Source organism: Lentinus tigrinus (assembly GCF_003813185.1).
Source record: "Lentinus tigrinus ALCF2SS1-7 unplaced genomic scaffold L226scaffold_24, whole genome shotgun sequence".
NCBI lineage: Eukaryota > Fungi > Basidiomycota > Agaricomycetes > Polyporales > Polyporaceae > Lentinus > Lentinus tigrinus.
In genome coordinates, this window is record NW_027137933.1 from 203,819 (window position 1) to 215,461 (window position 11,643).

The 11,643-nt window shown below is 57.0% G+C and overlaps 2 protein-coding genes across 2 annotated transcripts; one reads left to right on the forward strand and one right to left on the reverse strand.

Moving 5' to 3' along the window:
- Positions 1-2: 2 nt before the first annotated feature.
- On the forward strand, positions 3-8,881 carry L226DRAFT_157255 (uncharacterized protein). The gene is made up of 15 exons (XM_067672499.1): positions 3-78; positions 135-215; positions 268-467; positions 520-901; positions 951-1,233; positions 1,288-1,697; positions 1,754-2,046; positions 2,102-2,391; positions 2,449-2,741; positions 2,796-6,217; positions 6,272-7,904; positions 7,971-8,124; positions 8,178-8,320; positions 8,378-8,469; positions 8,521-8,881. Exons 1-15 carry the CDS (start codon positions 34-36, stop codon positions 8,558-8,560), a joined length of 7,761 nt encoding a protein of 2,586 aa, XP_067532798.1. The 5' UTR covers positions 3-33; the 3' UTR covers positions 8,561-8,881.
- Positions 8,882-9,683: 802 nt separating this feature from the next.
- Positions 9,684-10,991, reverse strand: L226DRAFT_561924 (NAD-P-binding protein; the record flags this gene model as incomplete). The annotated part of the gene is made up of 4 exons (XM_067683472.1): positions 10,817-10,991; positions 10,460-10,732; positions 10,041-10,379; positions 9,684-9,980 (listed from the first exon to the last, which is right to left on the reverse strand). The coding sequence occupies exons 1-4, from the start codon at positions 10,913-10,915 to the stop codon at positions 9,684-9,686; spliced, it is 1,008 nt and encodes a 335-aa protein (XP_067532799.1). The 5' UTR covers positions 10,916-10,991.
- Positions 10,992-11,643: the final 652 nt, after the last annotated feature.

Consider the following 11,643-nt stretch of genomic DNA (forward strand, 5'->3'; position numbering starts at 1 on the left):
AAGAGCTCTCCTCCTCTCCCTCTTCTTCGCGGTATGGATTCTCCACACCCGGAGGAACGACCCGCAAAACGATTCAAAGTGCGTAAACACTGAGATATTGTCGAGTGCTGGCAGACTGACCAAGCTGTTAATAGCATGAATCCTACGCAAGTACTCTCAAGACAGTGCATCTGCCGTCTGCGCTGAAGCAGTCAAAATTTGACCATGAGCTTGCGGTACGTTGGTGTTGCGTTAACTACTCTCCGGAAAACGCTCACAAGTATACAGGATAACGAATCGCACTTTCATGAAGCTCTTTTGCACTGGCAAGAGCTCAATCTTGCTCCAGCTTTCATCAATTTCGCTCGGGATGCGGAACCTCTCTCGGCCTCGATGCCGCTGCTGCTGCACAATTGGGAGAAGATCGTCGAGCTTTGGTTGTTAGCATTGGAGAAGAGTGATGACGAGGGATTGAAGGCTATCCTCGAGTACGTCCTCATGTTCTTCGTTTCCTGTATTACCCGTGACCGAGGTGCGTAGTCTCTTCCAAAAATTCGCCCATGATCTTCGGACGACTCTCGCCCCCGAATATCCACGCATCCTCAAGCGGTTACTTCGATTGCTGCCCCGCTCCCTGTCTGCTGAAACTTTGACGACTCTTCTGGCGACGTTCTCTGCGCTCTTCAAATACGTGCTTGTTCCGTCGGCCGATGTGGAGCTGCTGCGACAAGCCTGGGCTGTATTCTGTGAAGTCCTGCCCCAGTGCCATCCGGAAGTACAGCGTGCGACCGCCGAAGTCTGGGGTGCGACGCTTCGTCGGGTGAAGGTGTCCCTGCGAGACGAGTCTGTGCGTACTATCGCCGGAAGTTCCGCTGCAGGACTTGGGGATGTCTGCGCATGGATATTTGTCACTGCCTGCAAGGTACGGGCCCGCTTACAATCTCTCAGAGCCGCTCTAAATTTGCCTTCAGTCTGTATCCCAAACACTGCATACTGTCACGGCGAGCGTGGTCGCCCCTCTACTGGAGTACTATCTGGCATGCGACGCTTCGGAGGATGGCTACACGCTTGTGCGCCGTGTGTTGACGGCACTCATCCATCATTGCAAGGGCGCCGAGCAGTTTTCTCCTGTCTCAGACGTCGTGGTGAAGATGTACGTGGAGACTGTGAAAGAAGCGGACGAAGAACGAACGCGGCGGATCCTCGAAGTAGTCAGCGTTGTCTGCTCCGTACGCCAAGGCTCGCGCATGTTTCGTGAGTGTTGCGTCTTCTGCATGACGTCCTTCTTAACACGCACGTTCTGTACAGACAAACAGCTGGGTGCCCTGCTTGCAGATTACGGCGTCGTATCCATGACAGACACCCTCCATCCCGCTCTGCTTAAGGTCGCGGTCAGCGCACTCATGGCAGGCGACATGGCGCTATGGATGGCGCATGGACGCAAGGTCTTCGACCGTGCTTGGGAGCGGCCGCTGCTCGGAATAGAGCTTACGGGCGCGCTGTCGGACATGTCGTGGGGTGCCTGGAAACTTGTCGCGCTACCCTACGTCTCGTCGAACACGCACAAGCTGCTTGAAAGCCACCCAATGCAGACGCTTGAGCTGTTGGCTGCGCTCCACCGCGAGAAGCGATTAACCGACATGGATATTGTGTGGAAGCAGCGATTCCAGTCGTGGGTGGAGAAGTCGTTCTCCTCGTGGGAGCGTTCTGAAGACAAGGTACGTCTGTTGTTAGTCGTCGTCGTGCTGAACCTTACACGTCTCCGGTATTGCAGATACGAATGCTGGAGCACGTGCTTGAGCTTTCGAAGCTCCTGCCTTCGTTGCCCAAGATCCTCGTGAACATCTTGGAGCAGACGCTGTCTCTGGAAGATCCTCGCACTGAGTACGACGACACCTACGCCAACTCTGCCTGGATCATCGGAGCGTGCTCTGAAGCCATTGCAGAGCGCCCTGCCGGAGAGTGGGCCGACTTGATCGACTTGCCGAGGTGGACTGCACTGGTTGTCGAGAAGTGGGGCTGGTCAGGACGAGCATTGGAGGGGTTTGCTCCTCTCATTCGTGCGAGGTAAGCATCAGGCTGTCTATCTCGGTTGACCGCGGACTCACCTACGCTCTCCCAGTCGTTCCCAAGACATCCACATTCCTCTTGACACCCTGCTCGAACCTCTGAAGCCTTCGCTTCTGTCACATTCCGGTCTACTGCGGCTGAATACTCTTCGACTTCTCACCTCGCCTCTCGTCGACGTTCCCGAAGGAACGGCGGAGCTTCTGAAGAAGGCGCTGCAAGCTGAGGAGATCTCAATAGATGTGCAAGGTGCTCGCGAGCGTGTCCTCCGGATAGGGCGCCTGCCTCTCGTGGTCAAGGATGGCGACGAGGTTGCGGCTGAGATCTGTGCACGGTGGCTCATCGGTACGCCGGCGTTGATCTGTGTTGTTTGTCCGTATCCGTAACTCATGACGATCCCAGCCCAGCTCAAGGTCAACCTCCGTCCTCTTTGGTCCCCGGCGGCCGCTGCTCTGTCGACTCTGTCAAGCAGGTTTGGCGATCTTGTATGGAGCTTGTTATTCCAGGAATTGCAGGAGGCGTCCACCTCCACTGTAGGCAAAGTCTGCGATCCCACGTGGGCCCAAGACGGCGCGGACCCAGAAGACGATATCTGGGAAGAAGAGCGGTCATGGCGAGACCCGAGCGCTCACAAGGTTCGCGTCGTGCTGGGAAGGTGGCTGCAGCATGACTCAGCAAAGCGGGCGATCATACAAGTACGTTGTCCTGGTAGACTATCTGCGATTACAATGGCTTATCGTTTCTCGCAGAGTCAGCTCACTGGCGACAGGTTCGACGCAACGACGTACGAGACGCAGCTGCTCGGCGTGCTTGAAGCGTGCTCCTCCTTGGCTGAGAAGCACAACCGCGACCTCATCCCTTACTTCCTATCTCTTGCGGGCCCAGATGCCTCGTCCAAGCTCCCTCGATACAAGCTCAACGGGTGGCTCAAGTTGTTCTCGAAGTTCGCGAACCCGAACGCATTGCGCTCCACGGAAACGATGCGCGCTCTGTACGTGTCGCTGCTCTCCCATCCCGAGCGGACACTGCAACGCCTCGCCCTCTCGTGTCTCCTCACGTACAAGTCTCCGCGACTGCTTCCCCATGAAGACACGCTGCGCACGCTGTTGGATGAGACGAAGTGGCGGGACGAGCTCACCCAGCTGGACTTCGCGCAGTTCGAGGCGGACGAGCGCCCGGAACTTGTGGACGTCATCATTCGCCTCCTCTTTGGCATGATGCTAGAGCGCAAGGGCCGCACTCGTGGAGCCGATCGTCGAGCTGCCATTCTCTCGTCGCTTGCAGGGTGCTCGGACGACGAGCTGACGCTCCTCGTGGATCTCATGTTGCAGCCCATTAGGAAAGAGCGCCCCAGCCGACCTGAGGGTGAGCCTTTCGCGATCTGCCCTGTTCCGGAGGGCGTGTCGGAGAAGCAGCAGGTCGGGTTCCTGACGTTGCTGGGCGACGTCCTCAAGCACCTCGCTTCGCGTCTGGTATCGCGTTGGCCCGCCCTCCTGGAGACGTTGCTGGATCTTGTCGCTGGTGCTCAGACGACTCTGGGTGTGGAGAAGGGGACGCAAGAAGACGAGGCGGCCGAAGAAGACGATGCTGTACCAGAGGAGGAACCTGAAGAGGCTGAAGAGAAGGCGGGGTCGTCCAGGACGCTGAGAAGTATCCGCCAGCTCGGTCTGAAGCGCCTTGCGGACTTCTTCCGTGCCCCCGTTATCTACGACTTCGCCCCTTATATGCCGGAGGCCTTCCGCGCGTTCATCTCTCCTCGCTTGCCTTCTTTGGATCTGGAGAACACGCAATCGCCCTCGGCACTGCTCGATCTCTTCCATGCCTGGTCGCAGCACGCTGAGTACGCCATCTATCTCGTTCGGTATGACGACCGCACCCTCCCCAAGGTCTATGACTGTCTCATCGCCACGAATGTGAAGCCTGCCGTCATCTCCAAGGTCTTCGACATTGTCGAGCAGCTGCAATCTCTCTCCCTCGCCGATGCCACAATCCTCGAGACCGTGTTCAAACCACATGTCTCCCGCCTGCTGTCCAATCTTTCAACTCTGGTCGCGCGATCGAAAGGCAATGTATCTACCATCGTCGACGTGCTTGGGCGACGGCAGATCGCGATCCTCTCCGAACTCGCCCCATACCTCTCCGACTCGTCGCAGGCCACCATGCTCCTTGATCTCTTCGCCCCCTTGCTGCGGAAACCCCACAAGACTGTTCCGGAAAAGCTGAAGGTTGATATGACGATCATCCTCTGCAGCCTCTTCCCCCTCATACAGGAGCTCTCCGATGCCAGCAGCCAGGCTTATGGGAAGGCGTATGGGCTGCTGTCGCAGCTGTTCCAAACGCTCCGTTCAAGACAAGCCCGTGTGGCCCTCGTCAAGGCGTTCCACTGCCTCGCCGCCGTCCAGCCTTCCATCGACCACCTTGCGCAGCTCCTTGACTCATTGAACGCGTACTCGGTGAAGCGTCTAGAAGAATTCGACTTCGATCGCCGCCTGACTGCCTTCTCCGAACTCAACGATACGCTCTACAAGACGTTGTCTGCTCGCGACTGGTTGCCCATCATATACAACATGCTGAGCTTCATCCAGGATCCGCAGGAGCTGACCATCCGGAACAATGCGGCCGGCTCACTGAAGCACTTCGTCGACTTCGCTGCGGACGTGCGGGGTGAGTACGAGGAGATGTTCCTGAAGGTCCTGTACCCGGGCTTGAAGAACGGTTTGCGCTCGCGCACCGAACTCGTGCGGGCCGAGATTCTCAGCGTCCTCTCCCATGCCGTCGCAAGGTGTACGGACATCGCGTCCCTTCAGGAGATGCGCGTTCTGCTTGCAGGCGGAGACGAAGAGGCCAACTTCTTCAACAACATACACCACGTGCAGATCCACCGTCGCACTCGCGCCCTTCGTCGACTCGCAGAGCATGCGGACCAAGGACACCTCCGTAGCACCACGCTAGCTGAGGTACTCATTCCCCTTGTCGGCAACTATGTCGTCTCCACGGACTCGTTGGACCATCATCTTGTCAACGAGGCCATTCTCGCCATCGGTCATATGGCGAAGCACCTGAACTGGGGCCCGTACTATGCCCTAATCCAACGGTATCTGAAGCTTGCCAAGCAGAAGGACCCTTCAGAGCGGGTGTACGTGCGTACAATTGTGGCTGTCTTGGATAGCTTCCACTTTCCGATGGACGATACCGTTCGGGAGGACGACGCTGCTGCCATGACGAGCGCTGACGCCGAGGATGAGGATGTAGACGCGGAACTCCAGCCACCGGTTCAGACGTCGCAGGATTCGTTGAAGACCGCGCGGATTCAAGATGCCGTCAACGGTCGTTTGCTCCCCACCCTCATCCAGTATCTGGAGAAGCGCGACGAGACTGAGGACAGTCTCCGTATACCTGTCGCCGTCGGTATCGTGCAGATCGCGAAGCACCTTCCGAAGCAGCAACGCGATGCGCAAATCGGGAAGCTCCTCACCGTCCTTAGTCAAGTCCTGCGGAGCAAGTCGCAGGAGACTCGGGACCTTGCAAGAGAGACGTTATGCCGAATCGCGTGCTCGCTCGGGCCCGCCTACCTTCCGCTGATGATTCAGGAGATGCGAGCCGCGCTACTCCGAGGTCCCCACCTCCACGTTTTGGCGTACTCTGTTCATGCTCTTCTTGTCCATGTCACGGCCGGTGACCATGCTGCCACATTCGACAAGCTGGACGACTGTGTGACGGATGTTGCATCCATCTCCGCCGAGGTCGTCTTTGGTGAGTCTGGCAAGGATGTCCAGTCCGAGGGTTTCAAGACCAAAATGCGGGAGGTGCGCGCGTCGTATTCCAAGGGCGTGGACTCTTTCGCTGTGCTCGCGAAGCACATCACCCCATCGAAGATCAGCTCCCTCCTTCTACCTATCCGAAACATCATGCAGGAGACCGAGACGTTGAAAGTAATGCAACAAGTGGAGGAACTTCTCCGGCGCATCGCCAGTGGCCTGAACGCCAACCCTCACCTCGTTCCTACCGAGCTGCTCGTGCTTTGCCATACGCTCATCAGCCAGAATGCCCGCTTCCTCAAGGAAGTTCCGAAGCAGGTCTCAACAAAGAAGGGAAAGCGAGACGATGCTATCGTCCAGCTGAAGCGCAAGCTGGCCGCCGACAACGACCATTATGCGAACAACTCGTTCCGGTATGTGCTTCTGTTGGATGATAGTCCGTATACACACACTGACCATATTCTCAGCTTCGTTGCCTTCGGTCTGGATCTGTTCAATACTGCGTACCGACGTGGTCGCTTCGACTTCAAGGATCAAGCTGTCATCTCTCGCCTTGACCCCATGGTAGCGGTGATCGGGAATACGCTCTACTCGTCGCACATGCAGGTCGTAGCTCCTGGCCTAAAGGCGGCGTCCGCTATCGTCAAGTGCCCCCTGAAGTCGATTGACAAGTCCCTCCCTGTCTTCATCCGCCAGATCATCGACATCATCAAGCAGGCCGGGTCGACGGAGCCCGAAGCGGTGCAAACCGCATTCAAGTCACTCGCCATCATCCTTCGTGACCATCCCGGCGCCCAAGTCAAGGAGAAGGACCTTGTCTATCTCCTGGAGCTACTCGCGCCTGACCTTGAGGAGCCCTCCCGGCAGGCGGCGGTCTTCACGATGCTGCGCGCGATCATAGCCCGGCGGTTTGTCGTCCCGGAGATCTACGACATCATGGACAAGGTCGCGGAGATCATGGTGACGAACCAATCCTCTCAAGTCCAGGAGCTCTGCCGCGGCGCAATGCTACAATTCCTCCTCGACTACCCGCAGGGCAAGGGGCGTCTGCGGAATCAGATGACGTTCCTCGTCAAGAACCTATCGTACGTGTACGAGAGCGGGCGCAAGTCTGTTATGGAGCTCCTCGGAGCGATGATTGCGAAGTTCGAAACCCGACTCGTGCAGGAGTACGCTGATTTGCTCTTCGTCGGGCTCGTCATGGTCATCGCGAACGACGAATCCTCCAAGTGTCGGGAGATGGCCGCTGAACTCATCAAGAGCCTCTTCACGCGCCTCGAGACGAACCAGCGGAACGTCGTCGTGTCGCATATCCACTCATGGGCAATACAACATGCGCAGCCTCAGCTCACACGGGTCTCCGCTCAGCTATATGGGCTCTTGATTGACTTCTTGGGCGTAGATGCTGCACCTTACGTTCCTTCAATTCTGGAAGACATGAACAACGTAATTCGCCGCTGCTCTCAGGAGCTCGAAGCTGCTGCGTCTGGTGGCGCTCTCGATAGTGACGAGCACGCCTCCGACAACCTTGCCCGAGGCTGGCAGACGCCATACCACGCTCTAACAGTGTTCTCCAAGGTCCTCCGCGACGATCCCGGGAGGGCAACCGAGAGCGACGCCGTGGACTGGCCATCGGTCATCTCGCTGCTCTTGTACCCCCATGCATGGGTTCGCAGCGCGTCGTGTCGCCTCCTAGGGACGCTCTTCGCTGTCGTCCCCGTTGCCGCGCCATCGGGCGACGGTCCGGTGTTCTCGCGCGCGGGTATGGCGGAGATATCCGCGAAGCTCGCGCTCCAGCTGAGAAGCGAGCACTTGGACGAACAACTCGGCCTGCAGATCGTCAAGAATCTGTTTTATGTGGGGAAATGTTTCTGTGCGCTTGAATACCGGCCCCATCGAGAAGCTGGAGATGCCACGCTGGATGATGTCGCGGATGAAGGGGATAGCAGCGATGATGATGGTGATGCAGCTGGCGAGGACCCCGAAGTTGAGGTGCAGGTTGAGGATGACACGCAGCACCCGCTGTCGCGGCTGTTCTCCAGACTCTCCTTCCAGACACGTTCAGCGCTTATACGTCGGCGCAACAAGGCGAGAAGTCCAGTACGTTCCTTCAAGTTTTCGCGCAGTTCCTCCTTCATCTATCTCTGATCACTATGGTACGTACAGGAGAATTGGGCGCAACAACCACTCGCAGTGCTGAAGTGGTTCGCGGCAATGGTATCGTACATGGACGCGGAGCTCGTCGAGCACTTCCTGCCACATATACTAAACCCGGTCTACCGTATCGGTGACGACGACACGATCCGCGACTCGCAGATGGGTGAGTCGCATTGCATCATCTCCGCGCAGAGTACTGAAACCCAGTGACCGTAGAGGAATTGAGGACGATCGCGACAGAGTTGCAAGACCTGGTGCAGAGTAAAGTTGGCACAACGAAGTTCGCGAACGTCTACAACAGTATCCGACAGAAGACCATAGGGGTCAGGCGAGAGCGCAGGGCAGCGCGCGCTATTCAGGTACGTGCGATTGTGATGGTCATGGGTCGTACTGCTGTCCTTCAACTGGCTCTATAGACTACCACGAACCCTGAAGCTGCGGCAAGGAGGAAACTGCATAAGAATGTAGTTAAGAAAGAAAGCCGGAAACGCAAGAACGAGACATTCATGTGAGGCATGTCGCTATCTGTACAGGCTATGCATTGACCGCATGTTCGTAGGCAACACAGAGGTAAACCAAAGCGTAGGAGGGAAGAGTGAACAGAGAGCTGCAGTAGGTAGTTCTCATGAGGGGCGTGTATGTGCATTGTACTCGGGTACTCTTCCTCGTACCACAAGGATACACCGTGGATTTCCTCCTTCAGCAGATCTTCTACGGATGGTCTAGCCACCTTTCCATGGGGTAGCTTCGTGAACGCCGTCTGATCGTCTGTGTCGCAGACTTCGGGGCCCAGAGTTCGATCTCGTGTTGCTGCGGTAAGTCCTATGACTGCTGATATCCAAACCGTAAATTGTGAGGCTTTGTTTTCGTATGCACTCCGAACAAGCTGATATATATCAAGACAAGGCTTGATCTCCCTCTATCCAAGCCACCACACCCTGTACTCTACGCTTGGATTGACCCACCGCAGTGATGCCTCATCGGACTCCGGCTTCATGACTCCTCGTGAAGAACCAGACGCAAATCATGGCGATGGTCTTTCTGACTCCGACTATGCCTTGCGTAGACGGAAAATGCTAGACATCATCAACGCTCTCCATCAAACCGGGTTAGTCTCGCTCATTTTGGGGGATGATGATAAATTCATATATAGCCTGCAGTGCTCATATGGATATCGACGTCCCAGTCGAGTCGTCGTGGTTATCGGCTTCCAGAACGCCGGAAAGTCGTCGCTCATCCAGTCGATCACCGGGATAAGGCTGCCGCGCGCGTGCGCTCAGTACGTGCACCAGGTTCGTCCACTCAGTTCGGACGATATTTCAATGCGTCTACTCAGATGACAAATAATGTAGATGTCCTACGGAAGTACGCATGTCGTACTCGGCGGAACCATGGCAGTGCACGGTCTTTCTACATATACTGACAGACCAGGACGGTCTAGCACTTGGTCAAGCCAGAAACGTGTGCAGGCTGCGACGGATGAGGACCTCGGCCCTCTCGCCCGTCTGATTGCGGACGAAATGAGAGTGTCAATTGGGCGGTGAAGAAACCTTCAGGAGTAAAGAGAGGAAACGTGCCGGAGCAGAGAAGCTCACCGAGAGGATACTTGTCACTTCGTCGTTCGAAACTGAAACTGAAACTGACAGTTTCGGAGCGTAGTGTCGATCGGGCAGGAGCACTCGGCGAAATACTAGTAGCAGGGCAGACAATACGCTACATGGCCTAGTCCTTCCGTGCGTATGCGTTGTACTCCTCACCAGGCTCGGGAAGGTTGTAGAACTCCTCCGCAAACTCCTTCAGTGGATAGCGCGGCATCTCTGGATACAGCTCGCGCATGTCCAGATACCCAAGCCGTTTCGCATTCGCCAGCGTGTTCTCCTGGAGAACGAGTATGCTGTGCATGTACAGATATCCGTTCCACGACACCTTCACCGTGACTTGTGGCCCGAGCGCACTCGGGTCGGCGGCGATCTCCCGCTTCCCTTCCTCGATGGCCTGTCGGAACGTATCCCGCGTGGCCTGCAGCCGTGGCCGATATCAACATGCTGCATCGCATGACGGTTGAGGCCAACAGCTTACGCGTACGAACTTCTCCCTCAACGCCTCGCCGTCGCCGGAGAGGCGCACCGCGAGCGCCTGCGCCTCTGCCTGCGACGGCGCGTCCTCCCAGACGATGACCGCATGGTGCAGGGTCCGCGGGTCTGCGATGATGCGCGCGACGTGCGTCCCGATGTGGCGGCGGTCGGTGACGAGGGTCTGCACAGAGCCGTCGTCGAGATAGGTATACCCCACCTGCTTCGCCTCGTCGGACATGGAGCTGCGGCTCGGGAGAGGGAGCCAGCCCTGCATCCAGCCTCCGACGTCGACGAAGGTGTACCCGACGCCGAGCGCTTGGATGAACTCCCGTATCTCGAGTTTCTGGATGAAGACGCCACCACGTGTGTGGGTCGTGAAGCCCAGACCGTGGCCCGTGAGCCGGAGATAGCTTGAACACGCACCGTGTCGTGCAGCGCACGGATGCCCTTCGCCCCAGGGGTGCCAAAGTCGGAAGGGACGACGCGCTTCACCCCAGCCTCCTTCGCTGCGCGGAAGATGTCTTTCTGCTCGCGGATCAGCCAGCCGGGCACGGCGCTGATGAGGACGTCTACGTCGCGGAGGACAGCCTCCAGCTGCTTGACGTCGTCATGTATGTCCCCAATGCGGACCTCGACCCCTCGCCGTGCGTAGAGCTTGTGTCGCCGGCGTGCTCGATGAGGATGGGTGGACGAGCGCTGCAAGGCGCTGTCATAGGCAGAATACGTGGGTAATCAGTGAGGATAGTATGGGTACTCGTGTTGCAAGATGTATGTACGTACGAAGTTCCCGGACTTGAGGAGACCATCCACGATGCTTCTGCCGGTGTTTCCGGAGGTGCCGACCACGAGTACGAGCGGTTTCGCATTTTCTTGAGCCATTGCACGCAATACGGAGGCGTGGAGAACTGTGTGCCGTTCAGCACGTTTGACAGCCTTATAAGCATTCGGACTGTCCATCGCCGTTTGAAGGAGAAAGCTGCGGGGTGCAGTCCCGATCAAGCGGCTTACCAAGCTAATACCAGTGGACCAGTGGTTTGTCAGACAGCAGCCCGTTCCTAGTATACGAAAGGCAGTACTATCATCTCATGGTGGAATGCACCTCACCAGTGGCCCTGTGCCTATCACGCCATGTACGCAGCTCTACTGCAAGATTCGTCAGCACACCAGAAGCAGTCAGCACGGTACTAGTATGGACGCCACTCACAGTGGGCGAGATCTTCCGACCGACAGTCATTCATGCCAGGACCGACCTGGTACCTCTCCCGCGTGCAGTGTTGTCACGGTGCAAGAAACGTGCATGTCCAGCGGAGTGACCTAGGAGCGGCATTGGGTACTTCACATTCCGATCATGCCACACCCAGCAAGTGGAGAGGATATCTTTCATACTGTGTGATTCGGTGCCAACAACACTATGTATCTTGGCGTATGCGGATGAGGGTCGTAAAGTCGGCATTCAGAGAGCGTGTTTTTCGGCTCGCAACGACAGCGATATCTGAGTTACGTCTATGCTATAGTGCATGTGCATGACGACTCGTCGGTGATAAAATCCGGTTCATAACCACTGTCACTTACGCACATGGCTTAGATAGTCCTGCAAGCTTGCATTG